At 36.0% G+C, this 21,925-nt stretch overlaps 1 protein-coding gene across 1 annotated transcript in view; it reads right to left on the reverse strand.

Annotated features, from left to right (window-relative positions):
• cntnap2a (contactin associated protein 2a) overlaps nt 1–21,925 on the reverse strand; it is a 470,798-nt gene that overhangs the window by 162,076 nt on the left and 286,797 nt on the right. Inside the window, exons 9-10 of the mRNA XM_081353019.1 lie at nt 11,876–12,025; nt 1,098–1,260 (exon numbers count right to left, since the gene is read on the reverse strand). Coding sequence (XP_081209145.1) covers nt 1,098–1,260; nt 11,876–12,025 — 313 coding nt within the window. The remainder of the gene's footprint in view (nt 1–1,097; nt 1,261–11,875; nt 12,026–21,925) is intronic.

Below are 21,925 nucleotides of genomic sequence, written 5' to 3' on the forward strand. Positions count from 1 at the left end.
GACAAAGATACTGCAGTAAAGGATTTTTTTTCCTATGGAAGTCTCCAGTTATGCTTCCTTCATCTCTATAGAATTTAATAGAATCAAACAAGATACAAGAAAAAATACCACGCCAACATCAGATTTACCTCCAGATGTGCAATTGTGCTTATGAAAAAACAACAAAAAATGGAATTATATAATTAACGAACAGATGATGCAGTATTTGAAGGGTCAGGTTGATGTTAAATTACCATAAAGACAAATCTGATTAGTTGTGATTAAAAGCAAGCTGCTTGACCCTTAATTATCTGTAATTTGAAGGCAAATTACTGTTTTCTTGCACAATGGATGAATACATTAGCCCTCACATCTGTTTAGAAATCCTCCTTTCTGGATGATGAGATGTTATTTCATGAAAACATTAAAGATACAAACGGGACAGTCAACATGTATATCTTGAAATGCAGGGCTTTCAAAAATATTGCTTTTCTGTTTTGTTTTTCAATTACTTTGCTCATTTTGTTGTAACCTTGTAATGGGTGGGTTTTGTGTTCATACTGTATGTCTTTTATTTTAGTCTTTGTACAGCTTTTGTTTTGAAGTTTTGTTGATGTTCTTTAAGTTAATAGTGCTGTATCCGAATATGCCTACTTACCTACTACACAGGTTACATAATATCCAGTACTTATAAAAAAGGTGGCAAAAACACCAGCTACAATGGTTTCTTGTTCCTCACGCTTTGTTTTACATTATCAATAAAGCTCCATTACCAGGATTTGCCTCTGATGTATTCACAACAATGTGGCAACCGAACAAAAACGCTAAGCCTTGGAGAGTGAAAGTATGTAAAATCAATCTAAAGATAACAACCAAGCGCAGGTCTCCTGTTCTCGCACAGCATCTGCATGCTGATTAAACTCCTCATTTGCCATTGAAGTCAAGGAATGAAGAAGGTCAACTCCAGGGAGAGCAGGCAGAAAGCGACAGATCCTGCCCCTAGGGCTAATGCTGCCAGTGGGGATAAAGCCACAGTCTCAGTCTGCTGCACCTGATAATCACGGTCTCAGCCAGTGTTTGTTGAAAGCCAGGGCAAGGGAAGAAGGGTTGGCTCTGACCTGTCAATGATGGCACACATGTCGAGGCTGACGTTCTCGAAGGCTCCCATCTTTCCCTGCTCCACTGCGGTTAGGTCAGCCAGCTGATCGTCCACCTGAATGAGCTGCATACAACCCTGGAACGAGCGCTGGAGGGGAGATGCTCTGGTTCTTAAAAAATAACCTAAACAAACAAAACACATGGCAAATATGTTAAAAATATATATGTTATGACTATAATAGCAGATGTAATATGACTGATATATATTAACAATTTGTTAACTTGAATTTTCATTTTGCATACACTACCGTTTGGGCTCAGTAATATATTTTAATGTTTTTAAAAAAAGTTTTCTATTTCTATATTTTAAAATGTCATTTATTCCTGTGATGCAAAACTGAATTTTCAGTATCATTACTCCAGTCTTTAGGGTCACATGATTCTTCAGAAATCATTCTATTTTTCTGATTTGGTGCTCAAGAAATATCTTTTATTATCATCAATGCTGAAAACAGTTGTGCTGCTTAATATTTTTGTGGAAACTGTGCTAATCTGGAAACTGGGGGGGGGGGGGCAATAACAAATATTTGTGGCCAATAACAAATATGGTGATGATATATTGTGTAGCACTAATTAACTATACACATAATGTTAAAAATACATAACATAAAATCTTATTTCAAAGGCTTGCATCCAGAGATCCCAATCCTGTCCAAGTAAGTCTGTTATTTAATGAACTACGTTATTACCCGTAACTCAACATTTCAAAAAATGTCTTACTCATGCTTTAATTATAGTTGGAGAGTTTCTGCAAGAACTATTTTGCCCTCAAGTGAGACACTTAACCTCACACTGTAGGACTGAGATCTGTGTACTATATTTCTCTTGATAAAAAAGGTCAAACTAAATTGAACACAAAATAAAGTCAGTGAGTGTGATCTAACGTCATATGTGTGAAAGGTAATCTAATGTCATGCATGCAAAAGCTGAACATAAGGACCATTAACTGGTGAAAAACCTATCAACCTAACCTCATTAACCAAGTGATAGCTTTGACACCAAAAAAGGTCATGTACATCGCAAACAATCAGCCAACTTATCTACTAATGAGATAAAAATACCTAGAAACACTGAACAAAGCCAGATTAGACAGATTTCTCCATATGGACGGTTGACATTCCTATGAGAAAATGCTCAACCTAGACCCCAAAGATTTGGCAAATCCACAGGGTTGGTTACGCTTGTGTTAGAGGTAAACAAAGCTTTCCATTATGCCGATCACAGAAAGGTCTATTGAGATTCACCTTGCGTCCCCCTGACATTAATCTACAAATGAGAGCATCTGGAAGCATCAGTGTTTGCAAGGCACTTGCTTAAAAAAAGAAAAGAAGAAAAAAAAAACCCAAAAAAACAACAACAACAAAGTTCCTCAAGTTTGCTGGGCCATCTGTCTTGTCTGCTTCCTGCACCTGTCCAGGAGTCTATATGCCTGAGCAGTCAACAGAGGAGAATGAGGAAGATGGGCTATTGGAAGACACACTGAGGGAAATGTGACTCACTACAGAGGAAAACCGAGAAAAACAAGCATCTGCTGACAAATTAAGGCAGGGCTGCAGTGGCATCTCAATGATTGCTGGGATTTGTGGGGATCTGGGAGGCCGCCAGGATCCGTGATCAACAAGGGACGTGGGAAAAGGCAGGCTTTCGTCACCCACGCTTGGATGCGACTTCCCGGTGACTGCTTTTGTCCCATTCTGCTGTCGTAATTAATTGAGGAGAGTCACATTTCTGACAAGATAACACTCTAAATTACGACTGAGGCCCACAACTCACACTCCTGACGGGGTTACTGAGTAGCTTCTGCATGACTGTGTTTACGTGCTGCTGATGATTTTGCAGAGATTGGAGAATAACTACTGTAAGATTAATGAGTGTCTATGGGCTCCATGTATTATTCATGACTGGCAAATGGAATATGGAGGATTCCTGTGGGAAGCCCATGCTGTAAATTTTTATCCTCATCAATAAGCCGAGTTCAGATGTTAACTGTTTTTGTTTATTCTGCTATGTATAGTCTATAATTATGTTAAGGTGTATCCAACATTGGTTGAACTTTATTTTGATGGCCCCCTTTTTGGTTACACTTTATTTTGATGGTCCCCTTAAGACGTTCTGTTGACTATAAGTAATATAGCACCTACAGTATGCCAACTAACTCTTAATTAGAGTATTAGTTGAGTTTTTGACTGGTAGGTTAATGGTTTGACATGTACATGTAAAGTTACTTATAGTCAGCAGAATGTCTGTTGGGGGACCATCACAATAAAGTGTTAGCAGATATTAAGCAGACAGTCTACTAATACTCTAATAGGAGTTAATTGACATGGAGGTTCAACGTTACTTATAGTCAACGGAATGTGTAAAGGGGACCAGCAAAATCAGATACTACAGAATATGAGTTCAAATGGTGTGTAAAGCAGTCATTTTTCCTAAAGTGGCATGAATCAGGATGTCTCAGAGGGCTTTCTTGAGCTTACTGTGTTCTCAGTGAGGCCCAAAACAAAGTAAAAGTGATGGGAAACAATGTTATTAAGGTGAAAAATATAAAATTCTTAACAGGTCCATAAACTGTCCTGAACGGGTCAAACTGCAACAGATGGGCTGATCACAGAGTAAACAGCTCACCCACTCGGACAACACCACTTTTGCTGATCAAGTCCAAATCTAAATTAACATAAAATTATTTGAAATGAGCCAATGAATAACCCAGTGTTGTATACCACCTCTGCAAACATCACGATGTATGCGCCTTTATCAGAGATTGTTGGTCTAAAGGAGACACCAAAAAAAGAAAAGAAAACAAAAGTAAATTAGATTTACTTAACTTTACCAAGTATAAATTAGTTCGGTAAATGACAAATGGATTTATTTTGCCATTTACTGAACTTAGAAAGTAACATGTCACATTCAAGTTTAAGTTCATAACTTTAATTTATTTATTTTAAATACTTAACATTTATTTTCAATTCATATTATGTACACTAGAGCATTCAAAATTCTGGGGATAGTAATATTTTTATTCTGCAAGGGTGAATTAAATTCATCAAAAATTACAGCAAAGACTTGTATAATGTTACAAATAATAAAAAAATAAAGACAAATTCACATTTCAAATAATTGCCGTCCTTTTAAACTTTCTATTCATCAAAAAAATCCTGAATTTTTTTTAGCACAATTTCCACAAAAATATTAAGCAGCATAACTGTTTTCAACATTGATAATAAACAGAAATGTTTGAGCAACAAATCAGCATGTTAAAATGATTTCTGAAGGATAATGTGACACTGATGACTGTGAACACTAAAGAGTAATAATGCTGAAAATTCAGCTTTGCCATAACAGGAATAAATTACATTTTAAAACATTAAAATAGAAACAGTTATTTTAAATTGTAATAACATTTAACAATATTACTGTATTTTTGATCAAACAAATGCTTGATTAGTCTTGATTAGCATAAGAGACTTCTTCAAAAATATTAAAAAATTTTACTGACCCCAAACTTTTGAATAGTACTGCAAACCATTAAAATGACTCTAAATCAAATTACTCAATTCCATTTGATAGATTTTTTTTCTATAAAACTGAAATGCAAAAATCTTTTTGAGTCAGTGTAATAAAAATAATAGCCAAACAAGTTAGTAAACTCCACTACAAGCCATATACTGTTTCAAAGAAACATTTGAGAGTCCATTTTCTTTACTCCACTCTATTACAAAGTTATCAAAACAAAAGCTGACCTCCTACAGGTTGATAGGTATTTCAAAGTTCTAATCTGAAGCAGAAGAACTCTACGGTCCGTCTGTGTTTAATGTCTTCTTTATTACAAAATCCAATCTACTGCCATCTCCCATCAGACAGTCATTAGTTCGGTGAGGTCTGCCACAAATGTGCAGAATCATCCTCTGTAAAATAGGTTTGGGAGACTACATCTAACCAGAGAGGATGTCGGGAGACAAGCAGTCCCTTTCTTGGAAAAACAAAGAAAGCTGTTTTGTTGTGCATAGCAACATAGTGCTGGTGTTTATAAAAGTGCCATGATATTTTTGGAAGACAAAATAGGGTCCCTTTATACCCTCCCTTTAGAATATCTGCGTTACCTGAAATATTATATTTTTGTATCGTGTATTGGATTTGGACCTTATAATGTTTTGTGCATGCATATCACAGCTCTCCACATACTTGTCTGAAACAAACACAGATTCTGTGGCAGGGAAATCCAGTAGTTATGGAAAAACGATGTGCATCAGGCCAGTCTGTCTATCACTGTAATGAGGATCTGAATCAGCTGTATATCTGTGTCTTGGGTTTATCTTGCACAAACACACATAACTGTCTTTGCTCTTTAGAGTCATTATCTCACGGCTGCTAACAGTAATAACCCACCGGTAGAGGCACAGAGGGTTCACTTTCCAATCTGCACATTACAAAATACAAACTTTCTATTTTATTTATCTATCTATTTCAAGGTACACTGGTATTCTGCTAGAGAAAGCGATGATAAAATCGTACCCACATTGAATGGGATGCCAAACAAAAGCATAAATAGCATCCCCAGCATAAAGAACATACTACAAAACCTTTTGAACCATTTAAATGGTTTTTTGAACAGAGATAAAGCCCTTTCCTAGATTTAATGTATACATTCATACTGATTTTAAGCTGAGAAGCCATCATAATTCTTGCATTAAGCTGACGTCTGAGAAGCCAACCCAACCCAGATAAACAAGCATCATTCCATAGGACTGACAGACCTAAGGGAGATTGTTATGCAGTGCAGTCTACCAACACGTGCATGAGTGTTCACACTGATGAAATGCATTACATCTGCCTGAGTGAGGTGAATGGGAATATATGAGCAGGAATCAAAATATTTTCATGCGCTGCCTCTAGAAACCTAATTTGTTCGTCCTTTTTGTGTGTGTGTGTGTGTGTGTGTGTGGCTGACCTCGCCTTTGCTAGCTCAGTCTGATCAGATCCCCGCCTTTGACGATTTTACCATATTAAATTTAATGTGCCCAGGTCCATGCTCTACAATTAGCTTCCATGCATAAACAGCCTCAATTACCTGTGTTCATGCTGGTGGTTTCACAAGATAAACAAGAAACTTGGTGGGTAAAGATCTATATTTATACACATTTGGCAAAAAAACACATGTTAGAAGACACTTAAGCTATAAATGAGCAAAAAAAGCTCATTTATAGCTTAAGTGTCTTCTAACATGTGTCTCCTTGCTTTATAATAATCAACTGACTAAATAACAACCTTGCTTTATAATGACCATTCATCAGCTGGCAATGGAGCATTTCTGTTGGGCCAAACACTTTGAGAGACAACAAAGCTGCCAAAGCTCAATTTGTTACACCAATCATTTAAAGGAAGGCCCATATAAGGAGATTTTAGTTTATATTTAGTTTATATATACTGTAGTTATATCACAGAGTCTGTTTGTTTACAGGATAGCACTATGGCGTGCAAAAGCAAAATGCATTAACTACTGTACACATGCCAAAAATAGGTTATGGCTGAAATCAGATCTCTTAAACCAAGGGTTTTCAAATAAGGGTCCAGGGAGGGAACACACAAGGAGGTGTTTGAGGGGCCACAGAAAATTTAAGAGAGAAAAAATATACTATACAAAATGTATTTATTTATTTTTTTCGGCTACGAAAGAAAAAAAATAACTTTAACTTAATAATTAAATACATTTAATACTTAGATTTTTGGTATATCTACTCAATATTTTACACATATTGGGTGGAGAAACCAAAAGAATATGAATCATATTTGTTGGCTTAATTGTTTCCTTTAGTTATTTTCATGCTTAATTATGCCTGTAAAATTATTGTGTGAACATGTTACTGTTCTTTTCTGTTCACTGTTCATTCTATTGCTCTATCATATTTCGTCTACAGCGCACATTTAGAGCCGCTACAGTGTAGAGTGTTCTATTCCTAGACACAAACACTGTACTTTACACATGCTGCATGGTATCGGTATGAGTACAAGTACAAGTACACGAGTGCAGTTTTAAATATCGGTATCGGTGCATCCCTATCTACAGTATTTTTTATTACATTTACTAAATTTGTTTACCACATTTAATTTATAAATCCCCAGCGGCCATCAAGAGGACCGAGACCGATGAAAAGATGGGTCTCGGTCCGATTCCAAACCAACTCTGGTGCAGTTCGACAGAAATATGAATGCAACACGGACCCAAGATATCTAAATGAACCAAAAACAAGATGCAGCCCTAAAAAAGGACCAAATGCTCAAGAATATATACCGTATTTTTCTTCATCATAGTCGCGTATTGGAATCATGTCTTTTTGCAGCAGATCTTCACTTGTGTGTGTGACGGAGGGGTTCCTGTCGCAGTTTTGACTCCTTATAACAATCTCTTTGTGAGATCTCAGCTGATAAAAATATCATAATATGCATGCACATACAGTACAATGACCGGTTATAGCCCAGCATGCAGCATTGTTTTGGATATTAGGTAAATTCCATCACAAAATTTACGCCATAAATGAAATTTTCTTTTTTTATTCATGTTAAAAATGACAGTGTGAACGCTAAGACTGTATTAAGAATTTGCTTTGGCTTTAAATATAAAAAAAAATCACTTAAATTTTGGAAGGTTAGAGGGAAGGAAGGTTGGATGTTTGGAGGAAGTTTGGATGGAAAGAAGGGAGAAATGAATGAAGGAAGGAATATTTTAGAATGGGGTCCCCAAAGGATCATCAATAATGTCTAAAACCCCCTGGCTTAGACCATGATCTGTCCTGTAACAGACAGATTTGGATCAACTAAGCTTCGATCAGAGAAAACTGTTCATCCCAAATACGCTTAAATTGCTTCCTCTTACAGGTTTCAATCTGTGTTTTAGAGTCATTCCCAAAGTTAACATTCTTTGGCATATTCATATTCTGCCATATGGACAATCTTTCTAAGCTAAAAAAAGATCAAATCAGCAGTAAACAAATCAGACAGTGCAGACACATCTCTCTTTGAAATAATAGTGATGGATGGAAAAGCATGATTGATAATTATAGTTTGTGTTTAGGTGAACCAACAGGAACGAAGGGAGGAGAATTGAAGCTTTTTGATCTCATTTTAGAAGCTGTCATGTGTAAATGTGCTGCTGCGCCGTGCCAGACCCAGAGCGGAAGGACTGCAGTTCTTACTTCTTTTAGCTGTTTTTGAAGATGTGTGAGTCTGATAAAGCTATCAGCCATGCAATCCCTCAGCCTCTATAGACAGGCAGGTTGATAGCACCAGACACTGCCGTCTATCTCAGCTGCCGGTTTTCCTTTGCACACTTGCCTCACTGAGCCGCTGAACATGTTCTTATCTCTGACTTCCTGCCAATGGTCCGATCGGACAGATGGCTGTCTGAAGAGGGCACTGGGGTGGGTTAGTTTCCATCAGAGGGGAGAAATTAATGTGTGTATGGTGGCACATGCAACTCTGGATCAAAAACTTAAAAAACTAATGGCAAAAGATGAAGGAAGGTCACAGCACCCTCCCACTCCATCAAAGTGAAATCGAAAAATGAAATGGTGTGACGTCCTTTCAAACAAAATCAGGCCAAAACAAAGTTTATTTAGTGTTCGTTTTGGGAGTTTAAAACAGCTTGCCAAAGCTAAATTTCTGGACTTTTCGGATCGTAAACACTTTCAAACTACCATTGGTCCATGGCGATTACGTAACTGTCACAGTGTCTGGTTGTGTTTCCCCAGGTCTCCACTAGATGTCCTCCTTACCCCCACGGTGTCTTGCACTAAGAACTTCATCTCCCACAATTCTGTCTGTAAATTACACCCAGGTGTCTGTAGTTTGTAATCACCAGCTGTCTATCGTTATCCCCTTGTCATTCATGTATTTAAAGCCCTGTTTGTCTTGTGTTCTTTGTGGATCAATGTTAGATGTCACACCGCTTTGTTCCCGAGTTTCCTGTCTCCAGTCAAGTTGGTTGTTTTATGTTTTTGGACTGATATTCTGGATTTTGACCCTTGCCTGTTTGTTGATTACCCTTTTTGGATTGCCCTATAATAAAACCCCGTTTACTGCATTTGGGTCCTGCGCCTCTCTTCAGTTTTAGCGTGACCGTGACAGTAACAGGTAGGTGTGCTCTGAGGCTCCGCCTTCTTTGATGTGGAAATCTCTCGATTAATTTCATCTGTTCAGTCTGTTGAGGTCAGATGTGAGTAAAAACATGAACACACTGGAGAGCCGCTTTATAGTATAAATTAAAGTCGTAATTTTAATTGAAAGAGTCACTGACACTGTTTTTTTTTCATGTTTAATACTGTAAAGTTCCTTGCTTTAAACATACACTATGTAATTTTTTTCGCCGCTAAGGGTCGCTAACCTCTTACAATAACAAAGGTTGTGTCTGATGACACAACAGTTGCTAAGAATTATGGATCTGGTCGGCATTGCTAAGAGACAGCTATCAGCTCCACACGCGACGCGAGTCCCGCGGATATAAAAGGAATATGGACATTTCATTCTACTGAACTACACGCAAGTGCAGAAATACTACTCACAGGTCAGTTTATTAGACAAATTAAACTTGTGAGGTAACGCAGCGCTGTTTTACTTTGTCTAACATTACACTATCACACTAAACTGCATTTGAATGTGTTGAAATTTATGTTATTCTATGTTAGTTTGTCTGTATGAGACTAGCAGTAAGCTAGATCAAAAATGAAAAATATACAGATCATATTCTAACATTTTATCATTGTTGAACTATATAACATTGATTAGTTTTATGTAAATGTGCTCACCTGTTTAATAAAGTACATGTAGGAGTAGAGTTGGGCGATGTCCCCTAAATTGGCTGTTGACGATGTTTACAGTAAAACATCGCGATGGACAATGATATCGTCGGGTTGTGTGCTGACGATCACGAAGAGACAGGGAGAGTGCACATTGTAGCTACTTACATCTACTGTGTTTACGCCACGGGAATACTCAGTTTGGCATTTTGAAATATTTCTGTTTATTTGGCCGTTCAGGCGCGCAACCGAAGACAAAGACTACTTGACCATGCACCCGTTTCAATAAAAGGATATATTAAAGTTTATAAAGCCTACTTTTACATTTTCATTGCTGTTTTAAAATGAATTTCGCCATCACCTTAAACAAGCTGTTCTGCTTGAATCCCAGTGCAGGAGCTGTAACTGTTAGGTTACCACAGAAACGTAAGCGTTTGGTTGATTGCTGTGGTGACTCGTGACACTCGCGAACAGCACTGAACACATACGTCTTCATTTTTTTTATCGTTTGTTGGTAAAGGGTGAGAGACCTTGCGAGCCACACGAGCCATAGGTTCCCAACCACTGGTGTACACACGAAAACGAACTGCCGTGAGACTGGGCTGGTCTGACAGGGTGGGGGGCGTGGCATCACGATGGTGGCTCTCCATCGTGATGTCGGTCAGCCATCACGATGGACGATGATATCGTCCATCGGCACAACCCTATGTAGGAGCGGTCAAAGTCTCGGACGTGGAGCTCTAGGCATCTCAAAAACACAGCGCTGATATTGATTCTCGTTTTAATTCTCCTTTTTTATCCAAAGTCTGCTTGCCATGGCCCATAATGTTTGAACGAAACAACAACAGCGTGCAAATAGACATTCTGAACTAATGTTGTCCACGTCTGTCGCCTTGGTTATTATCAGAGGGCTCTGGTTGCTATGGCAGTATGAGCGGAAACCAGGGATAATGCGGATATGACGCCATTGACGGTGACAAAATGGAAATTAAGAAACGTGACGTGTCTTCGAATTAAATTACAAATTTCTCCTTGTTTGAAAGTTGTTGGAAACATTTAGGATAATGTAAGTACACAACTAAAAAAAATATATAACATAGATATAGTGATTTTTGCTATTTTTAAAGCAAAAAAGTTGCATATTGTACCTTTAAAGCAATGTATTGTATAAAGTGCTATATACATATAATGACTTGATTGTAGTTTGACTTTGAGTATATCAGATTCCTTTATCTGACATCTTTGGACCGAGAGAAATCATGAAAACGGATGCTTCCAACAGCTATCAAGTTCTTGATTTTCTGACTATCTTCATCTGACTACCAACTCAAGATGGCAGCAATAAGCCTATATAGCAAACTTTTTGATGGCTTTGCCAACAAGCATAGATGGACTAGCTATGGCTCGCATTTGACTTTTACTTTTATCTCACTTTTATCTCAGTTGCATTGTGAGGCCCAATGTTTTTCCTAGAAGACGCTGTTACTGTATGACTTTAAGTGAATTTTAAATAAGTGAAATGTGTGATGAATTTTTTATTCATTCTTACATCAAAACTGTACTGACATTTTGCCTTAACACTCTGAGAGTTTAAAGACAATGGAAGATGTTCACACTAATCTGGGCAGCCAATTATTTCTTCTTTTAAGCAGACCATCCCTTTGTTAATGTTCTTTCGTTTTCCCAATTAAACAAGATTAAACATAAAAGCATATCAGCCTATACTGTATGTCCATCCTGATTTATTTAAAGGGTCGTCTTTATGCATGCGTAGTGAAGCAAGTTCTCAAAATCCTTTCTAGTGCTGTCTCTCAGCAGAAATAAATTCAAAGGCCTTTGTAAATCAGTGTCAGCGTCCAATACACCAGGGAGAGTGAGAAGATCTGAAGATCTATCCTTATGGTACTTTGGCATTCTCAGTTTTTGTGTCTGTAAATTTCTGAACTTGCCTCCAAAGTGGTACGTGCTTCCTGTTGTTATCTGGACAGGCGAGTTGGTTCTCACAGCTGATGCTTCATCCCCATCAATAGTCAGCAAAGCAAAGTTCTCTTTGGCCAGGAAACGAACATCATGCCATTCTCCATCATTTAGTCCGGAACCTGTAAGAAAAGATGAACAACTATAAATTAACATCCAAAACTATGTTGCAACATTTTCACTGTTGACTCGGTCAAGTAAAAATACATAATTTCCACACTTGATTGCAACCATCTTAATATTTTTTTTTTAACCTAATTATTATTTATGTCAGATAATTATATTGACAGATAATGTCAATTATCTGATATTTTAAGTGACTTATTAACCCAGTTATGAGAGTTTTTCTCCATGATATAATTTCCTGTTTGATTATTTTTTTTGGTACATTGGTCATGCCACAATTTTACAGTACTGTATTTATGGTGATTTTTGGTTACAGCCTTGGTGAGCACACAAGACTTCTAACAAAAAAAAATCTTATCGAGTACAACCGCCAAACTTTTAAACGGAAGTGAATATATATATATATATATATCATTGGAAATAATAATAATAAAAGATAATACAAAACTACTTCATTATGTCTCTTTTCTAAAGTCTTTTAATAAAGATTTTTTTCTTCAATATGATATCAGGACAGTTGTATTACATTTACTTACATGACTTAATGCTCACCAAAAACATAATAAATAAATTAAAATGAACATGCTCATTATTGAAGAGGTGTATTCAGGTCATTGTGTGTATGAATTGCATTCTGAATAATAAAAAAAGAGTGTAACAACATTGACCAATAGTGAATGGGATTTTTACTTCTGGAATCCGACTGCTGAACTCAATAGGCTAATGAGAATAAAATAACAAGCCTCGGAGTCTCCATTGAGGGCGGATTCAAGGCGACGGGGGGTTCAGGTTAACAAACCCACAGCAGCTACTGATTTGACAGCTCTGATTGATAAATCAGAGTGGTGTTATTTACTCTGATGCCATCGTGAAGGGCAAAAGTCATCAGAACATAATAACCAGGTTGATGCTAGCTTAGAGGAATGAATTCTTTGCCACCATTAATCATGCACTGATGGAAAGACATTACCTCATTGGAGGTCCCCAGTGGCCAGTTTACCTCTATCTGTCACACACCACAAAACACTGAACAACTGTTCTCTCCTTTCTGAGTGCTCTCACTCTCGGGCACAGTCCACTTGGTACGAACAAGGCCAAAGTACCTAACACGCCATTACCTCTGATAAATTTGTCTCTCAGAAGTTGCTGGTGATATAAAGGGAGAGCGCTTTCTGCCATTTACTCGTATGTCGTCCATCAGTTTTGCTCAAACTCTGTACATTTTGTGCTTGCGTAGGTGTATGAAGTGGACGGTGTAGCAGACAGCCTGGACATGCCTGTCACGAGCGGCTCTGTGGGACAGTTTGACAAACAGATGGCTTTTGTGTACATGATAAATTATGTTCAGTGCCGTAATGTGACAACACCACATCAAATGAGTGTCAGTGACGTCTGAGAGTTGGGTGCACAAAGCTGATGAGATTATGGTGTGAGCTGCATCTGATTATATCGGGATGCCCTGACGAAAAATACAGCATAGTTCAGATGGTTTAGCTCTTATATAACCAGTAAAACAAGTGGGTAACCAGCATAAGGTATGCTTTAAGTAGCTGGTTAAACTTGTGCCAGTAACAGACTAGCATTGCCCAATTAAAACTAGCCTAAAACTAGTCTAAAAGCTTTTTAAATGTTAAATGTTAATTGCAATAATAAAGATTGGCGATGCAGGTTAAACCAATATACCGCTATCCATAATAAAAAGCAAATACATAGCACAAATAGGGTAGCCCGATTCACAAACAAATGACTGATTTTAACTGATTCTTTCGAATCATCAATCAACTATTTTATTATTTAAAACTATTTTCAGGCAATTCTGTCTTGAAACAAAGAATTGAAGGCTCATGAAACTTGCACCAGTACTATTACTCACTGGTTGTGGACTGTTCTGCCTCTGTCAAACAGGTAAGCGATCACTCAGTGGAATTACCTCAGGAATAATTGAGCAATATTTGGATTAAACACGTGCTTCCAGTATATTGCGTAATTATATATAGTCACCAAAAAGGTTTTCAGTTTGTAATTAAAAGCAATCCAAACATGAAATTGTGTGATGCTTTAGCTCCAAATTCAGTATACACATTAACAATGCATACAGTACAGGCAAGAAGATGAATCTAGACTATGAACGCAATGCGTAACATTGTATATTAAGTGTTTTCTTAATAACAGTTTTCGGTTACACTTTATTTTAAGGTGTCCTTGTCACAGTGTAATTATACATTTAAGTACTGAGTAATAACATACTAAGTTAATTAACATACTTACTATAGGATTAGGGTTAGGATTAAGTTTGGTTTAGGGTTAGTTGAATGTAATATGCATAATTTATAGTTATTACTATAGTAGTTAATGTTATGTGTAACAAAGACACTGTAAAATAAAGTATTACCCAGTTTGCTATAGGGAAAAAGCATAAAATACTCCTGGTAATTAATGACGCATAACAATCTCTCCGATCACCAACATAAGATTTTGTGTCATCTGAATAATAAACGTTCTGATTGAACAGTTTAGTAATGAGAGGAACCTTAATGCTGTGAGCTTTCTCTATCATTCATGCAGAAATTAAAACTATCACTATCATATATTGTGCATGAAATAATTTTTATTATTATTTATTAGGGCTGTCAAAAGATTAATCGCGATTAATCGCATCCAAAATAAAAGTTTGTGTTTAAATAATATATGTGTGTGTACTGTGTATAATAAAATTTGTATATATAAATACACACACATGTTTGTATATATTTAAGAAAAATGTGTAATTTATATATAAAAAAAATTATATTTATATATAATATAAATTATATATAAATATATACAGTATATGTATGCAAATATTTCTTAAATATATACATGCATGTGTGTGTATTTATATATACAAAATAATTATACAGAGTACACACACATATATTACTGTATGTAAACACAAACTTTTATTTTGGATGCGATTAATCGCGATTAATCTTTTGACAGCCCTATTATTTATTTAACATGATATGGAAGTTTAATACATGGATGAGTTATGCATATTTTGGGTAAATAAAAAAAACAAGTTATTTTACACCAGCTTCTTTTCTACTCATCTAAAAAACAGAAGCATCATTCCATGGTTGCGTTACAAAAAATTACGTTAAACAGTCGCTAACAGATAAAATAGCATTTTAAAGTTATTTATTAAAAAATAAATTATATTTATTGCAGTATTCATAACTTTAAATTTTTTTATCAAATTCTGAAAGGTCTATCTATAATAATCATTGTAAGGAGTTTTTTTAAAATACAGTTTCCTAAAAGGTTTCAATCATTTAATGAAAAAAAATTGCGATATAAATTTCTACTCACAATGTCCACAAATGCCATCCATCCATAAAAAAGCAACAACAACAACAACTAAAAAATAATGTTTCACAAAAAATCCCTCAGTGTACTACAATGGTGTGAAAGGGCAGCATCCCTGCATGTCTCTGTGAAAGACCCTGTGGTCCTTACCCATCGTCACGGATTAATTAAGACAGGAGGAAACCCTCTGTTAACACAAAGTGGCTTGAACTCTGACGGATCAACCTACAATCATCACTTTTCTACCTGCTTAATCAACTTTCCCATGATGACCTTCAGCTCATCAGGATCAAACACATTTTTAGTCTCTCTCTTATAATGAACTCTCAGAATAAGAGATGCTCACAGACAACACCACCCAAACAGATTTTGATAAATGTCTTGTGGGTTCCAGTCGCACAAAACCATTCAAGTGTGAATGACATTTGAAGGACTCAGCGCCCTTTGAGAAGCAGGTGCATCCTCATATGGGGTTCAAAGGTAGGGATGCAATTACAGCGATGCACAGCCTCCAGCTCTATTTGTCATCATGGTAAGTCTGATATTTGAGTATGTGGGTCTGGATAAGGATGCAAAAGGCTCAAGCCAAGAAGCCCCAGATGCAATAATGTCAGAAAGTTTGCACTTCCTCACTCAGAGGTTCACAGACACCAATCCATGATTAATGTTAGGCTTTGCCAGGAAAGAGAGCTCTTTGGAGAGCAAGAACTTCAAGCTTCTGCTTTTCCATGAATATGTTTTTTGATACCGGAGTGTCTGAAATTGTTTTAAAAGCCCCTTTTTTGTAACACAAAAAGAGAGAAAAGTGCTGAAATATGTATCAGGCCTCCTCTGTCCATCCCACTGAAGAATATTAATGACTTATTCGAGGGAGGTCTTGGTTGTGACCAATTCTGATTTTCTACGAATGTCACAAGCAAAACTTTTGGAGGAAATTTAGAGAGAATGAATTGTGCAGGAATTTTGCACGAGTAGCTTTAGTACCTGATTCACTGATGGACTTATGCAAATCAGGTAATGGCAAAAAAGCAATAGAAAATGCACACAAATATCTCTTTCAAATGAAATGTCAAAAGCACAATGAGCCTTGTGAATAAGGCACACTATATTGAGCTGAAATGACATAAAATGGAGGCCTGTTTGCACTTAAAATAATGACACAGCAAAAATGTCTTACATTTGGACCTGGTTTTGTTTTTCACACAAAAGTGATGCCACTGTTTAGTTAAAAATTTTAATTAAGTACCTTTTGATGTTTTATATAAACCAGGTGACTGGACTCTGAACCTTTCAAAATGCTTTGTGACCAAAATACACTACTTCAAAAGTTTGCCATCTGAACGTTTTTTTTTTTTTATGTATTTGAAAGCAGTCGCTGATACTCACCAAACCAAGGCCGAAAAAACTGTAAAAAACAGTAAAATTGTGAAATATCATTACAAAGTAAATTTACAAGTACCAACTGATATTTTTGTATATTATAATGTATTACACTGTAAATACGTGAGATTTCATTTAAATCTATGTTGAAAACAGTTGCACTGCTTACAATTTTTGTGGACACCATGATACATATTTTTCAGGATTCTTTGATGAATAGAAAGTTCAAAAGAACTGAATATATTTGAAATAGAAATCTTTTATAACATTATTAATTACTTTATTGTCACTTTTAATCAATTTATTGCATCCTTGCTGAATAAAAGTATTAATTTATTTTGAAAAAATACTGTGGACGGCTGTGTGTGCAACAGCATTTAAAAAATGATAATAAGATGTCTAAAATAAGTTTCATAATTAGATTGTTATTGACTCCAAAAAAGACCTTTATTGATGCAATAAAATAACCTTACCAGCAAGAGGGCATGCATATTATCCGTTTTTGACAATGCATCAGCTATTTTGACTGAAAACCTATTGTCTAAGCACTGTTTAAGGCCACATCCTGTTTAATTCATACCTCTAGGTTGACCTGGCACAAAGCTACAGTTTGCTTTGTATCTTGACTTTGACCTGTTGTATGGTCCATTTCTTGAGGCACAGCCTGTGGGCTCCAGGGAACGGAGCTCAGACTCGCCATTACTGTTTGCAGAGGCTTTCGTAAGTGATGTAAAATACACACTACCACCCGATGGCCTTCACACACTCATCCACGCAGCATCAGAAATATTGCCAGCTATTTTTGGGGTATAATCACTGGATGTGTTCCTTTAACTGCTGTAAACAGACTGAAGGAGAGATCGGATAAATAATACATATATATATTTATAAAATCATTTGCATAAATAAATAACGCACCATATAGATAGACACTTTTCAACTTTTTTATCAATTCACATAAAATGAAAAAGAAAAAAGTTACTAAATAACTGATGGATAGACGTAAAATGAGCGAAAAAGAACGTGTAGATGTCAAAGACTGTGTGGAGCTACATCAAGAACACTGGATAATTCAGCAGAAGCCTGAGGGATAAATCTGATATTCTCTGCTCATAGTCACCTCCACAGACATAACACATTGATTTTTGAAGCTATCACTACCCTGAAGGGGACAGGAAAACTAGAGAGAGAACTCAGTTTATTTCTGAAACTGACTGATAAAATTTGACCAAGGCACTGGCTCTGAAATAGACAAACCTCCGGTTTTTGCTCTGGAAAATGGACATGTTAAGCCAAGTTCATGGGTCAAAGCTTTGAGATTTTCAGAGCTGTTTTTTTTTTTCTCATCTTGGCAAAAAGATGGCCTGGAGTGTTTAACTAGACACGAGCTATAAAACAGAGGGCACTGTAACAGACACTAACAGAGTGAGAACAGCTAAGATAACAGATCTCACACAGACATTATTAAAAATGGGCAAAGTCATGGACATAAGATACCCTCTATCTAATCTTAGTGTAAATTATGGATGAGCTAAAGAGAATAGCTGTGTTCCAATACCAATGCCTACATAGGCACTCTGACCATCATGGAATCCTATAATCAAATTATTTGGAACAGAGGTTTTCAAGAAATGTTAATGACAATCACCCCCAATTATGACAATCTCCATATGACAGACCCCTTTCCTAAAATATAAAGACAGCTACACTATACAGTATAATATACAGTATATATATATATATATATATTTTTTTTTTTTTTTTACTTTCAGGGATGCATTAAATTAATCAAAAGTGACAGTAAAGACATTTACATTGTTATAAACGATTCTATTTTACAAAAATGCCTATTCATCAAAGAATTCTTTAAAAAGATTAAACAGTACAAATGTTTTAAACATTAACAATAATTAAAAAAAAATCAGCTTTGCTATCAAAGGAATTGAATTACATTTTTAAATCTGTGAAAATAGAAAACAGATATGTTTGACAATATTAATTTAATTAATAGTAATTTCACAATATTACTGATTTTTTTTTTGCTGTATTTTTGATCAAATAAATGCAGCCTTGCGCATAAAATACTTATTTATAAAACATTAAACAAACAAACTTTTGAATGGTGTTTACATATTAATTATTTAAAAAATCATTAATAATAATTTATGAAAAAGAATGTCATATTATAAAAACAACATGTTGATCAAAAATTTAATTAACGCTGTACTAAACTGAATTAAAAAAATATTATCTGGAATGAGATTTCAATAGAGTCTGACGTTAACATGTGGCTAACTTTAATAAAAAGTACATAAATACACAGCACAAACAAATACTGGGCGATTTTTGTTTTATTGTAATTAGGCTGAACTATTGAATAAAATATATTTAATTACTATATTTGATCTGTATTTTTATCATTGAGCTTGATGCAATGCATGATGGGATTTTCTTTCTCTATGAAAGGATACTGTACATGTGTTTCTTCCTGAGAAGGCCAATAGAAGGTTTGGGACAGCCTACACATCGGAAGCGTGGCTATAATGCCTTAGTTAAAATGCTGCCTCTGTAGACAGCGCACTGGGTTTTGGAAAAGAGAAAATGGCTCTCTCTGTTGAAAAAGGCTACGTGAGACATCTGTTCATTTTGGCTGAAGAGGAAGGAAAGCAAACATGAAAGAGTAGTTTGAAAGCAAATAAGCTGTTAAGGAACGATTCAGTGCAGCTTTTGAGGCCCACTGTGAACATACATCCCTGATAGATCAATGAATTATTGCACAACATCCATCAAGATCACTCACTAACGTGGAATTCACACAGAGCATGAGAGTATACAGGAAATTAACATCACGTCCTCCATACACAACGTAAGGAATGGCTGCATCATATCCATTCTGCCTTATATACAAAAACTCTGTGATGATGATGCACAAGGTTTTCTATTGATACTGTACATTTCTTCATTTATTTTAGCCACTTGATTTCTTTTTCTGCGATGAAACTAATGAATAAACTTGACTTTCATGGATGCTCACTGATGAATAAAAGCCTTTATTATGCACTAAAACATACAGTTCTCTTAACAAAAATTGAAAAGGGAATGAAAGAGCAGACACAAGGTTGTGAATATCCATATCTGAAGAAAACACAAAAAAAAGGTAAAAGATGGCATACGAAAAAAGCATGTTTACATTTAATATTCTTGCTCTCAAGGTTGGTAAATGCTTAAGATGCAAAAACTTTTCAAGCCACTGAGTTAAAATACATATAACGTCAACAATGACATTTGAGTCTTTCCTTTGACAGTAAAGGGTCCGTATGATTTTTTTCCACATGTTTTTGAAAGTTTCTTATGCTCACCAAAGCTGCATTTATTTGCTCAAAAAACAGTAAAACAGTAATATTAAGAAACATTTTTTACCATTTAAAATAGCCATTTCATATCCAATATATTTTAAAATGTAATTTATTCCTGTGATGCAAAATATAATTTTTTAGTCTTCAATGTAACATAATATGCTGGTGTTCAAGAAAAATATCACTAGAATTCTGAAATATGATCAAATATGAGCTAGGGCTGCACGTTTTCAAGTTTTTCATTAACCGTTAACCGAGGCCCTTAGCGGTTAATACTCGGTTAACCATAGTGTGCGCGCCGCAACCCCGAGATAGGCGTAATTTGCGGGTGAGACATGTCCCCACCACTATTTTCTAAGGTCGATATTGTCCCCACCACTTTTGAAACATCTCGCGGCACGAATACCAATACAAATAAACAAAACATCTCCAGTTAACTAGCAGAGCATTCATTTCGTTTTTTTTTTTTTTTTAGAAATGTTTTGTTTTTTAAATCAAGTGATCAAAGTGCTCGTTGCCGCTGCGATCGAGAAGGGTCTTGTAAAACGTGCTGAGGTATTATTAATTCGTGGCCACGAAACAATTCACCTGAATATTCACCAATTCACACACACACAAAAAAAAAGGAATAAAAAGCTGTACGAGAATAGTCGGCCTTCACTGAAGAGTTATCTTCACAGGTAAGAAAAACAGTTTAATAATTATTATTAATTCGTGGCCACGAAATAATTCACCTGAATATTCACCAATTCACAAAAAATAGGTCTTTAGCATTCACTAATTAATAGTATCAGATTGTTTTTGGCCACGTTGTAATTCGTTAAATCAAAATGAGGGAGGGAATTAGTTCAACGTGTCCACGATTTATTAAAACGAGGGAACAAATAAGTCGTCGTAACAACTAATTATTTAGATCAGTGGATAGGGCGCATAAGAACAAACAGTGAGAGAGCCCCGGTGCGCGCACTCTCGCCGCCTTGTTGTCTCGCCGCCGCCAACACGAGCGTTGTATTGCTCTCTCTCCATCACGCATATCAACACAATAGTAAAAGGTCGGAAGACCGATTGTGTTTTATAGATTAGTAGTTTGTTCATATAAAGTGTTTGATTAGCAAGTACATGTTTAGGAAATGCATAATACAAATTGTATGGGTTAATGTAACGGTAAACGGACTCTGCGGGTAAAACTGTTGTGATGAAACTGCGCATGTGCGGGGTAAAACTGCTGGGGTAGAGCATAGACTGTAAAAAATATGGACAAAGCGTCTGTGACGTCACCCATAGACTTTCTGAAGAACAGGTTTGAAGCCATTTATGGGGGGTATGGGCGGCGCCATCTTGGAAAATCTTGGGAAATCCTAACCCCGCCCACCTTCTGATGCAGCGCGCGTCACTCAGCTCGCTCTGCTACTCCGGTTATTTCTGTGTATATTTTAGGCAATGAAATATGTTATAAAACACCATACTAACTCTTTTTGTTTTCATTTAAAGAAATCTTAAACATTATAGCCACACAAATGTGGTTCAGGCAACGCGTATTGATTATATTCACTGCACATAACGTTTGCCTATTTATAAAAAAAACTAAATATAAAACACAAACCTGCCTCTTTTCGTTTTAAATATAATATAAAAATATTAAACATTTTAATATGGTCCAGGCACTATGTGCGTTTGTACTAAACAACATATGTTGCAGTAAACAACATTACAGATCATATTCGTTGTATTAAAATCTTAAATGACAAAACTCAACCCAGTCTCTTTTTGTTCAATTTCACTTTTATCAATATTAGCCATTATAAAAGGAAAAGG

The sequence above is a fragment of the Scardinius erythrophthalmus genome (genome assembly GCF_964197995.2).
Source record: "Scardinius erythrophthalmus genome assembly, chromosome: 22".
NCBI classification, from domain to species: domain Eukaryota; kingdom Metazoa; phylum Chordata; class Actinopteri; order Cypriniformes; family Leuciscidae; genus Scardinius; species Scardinius erythrophthalmus.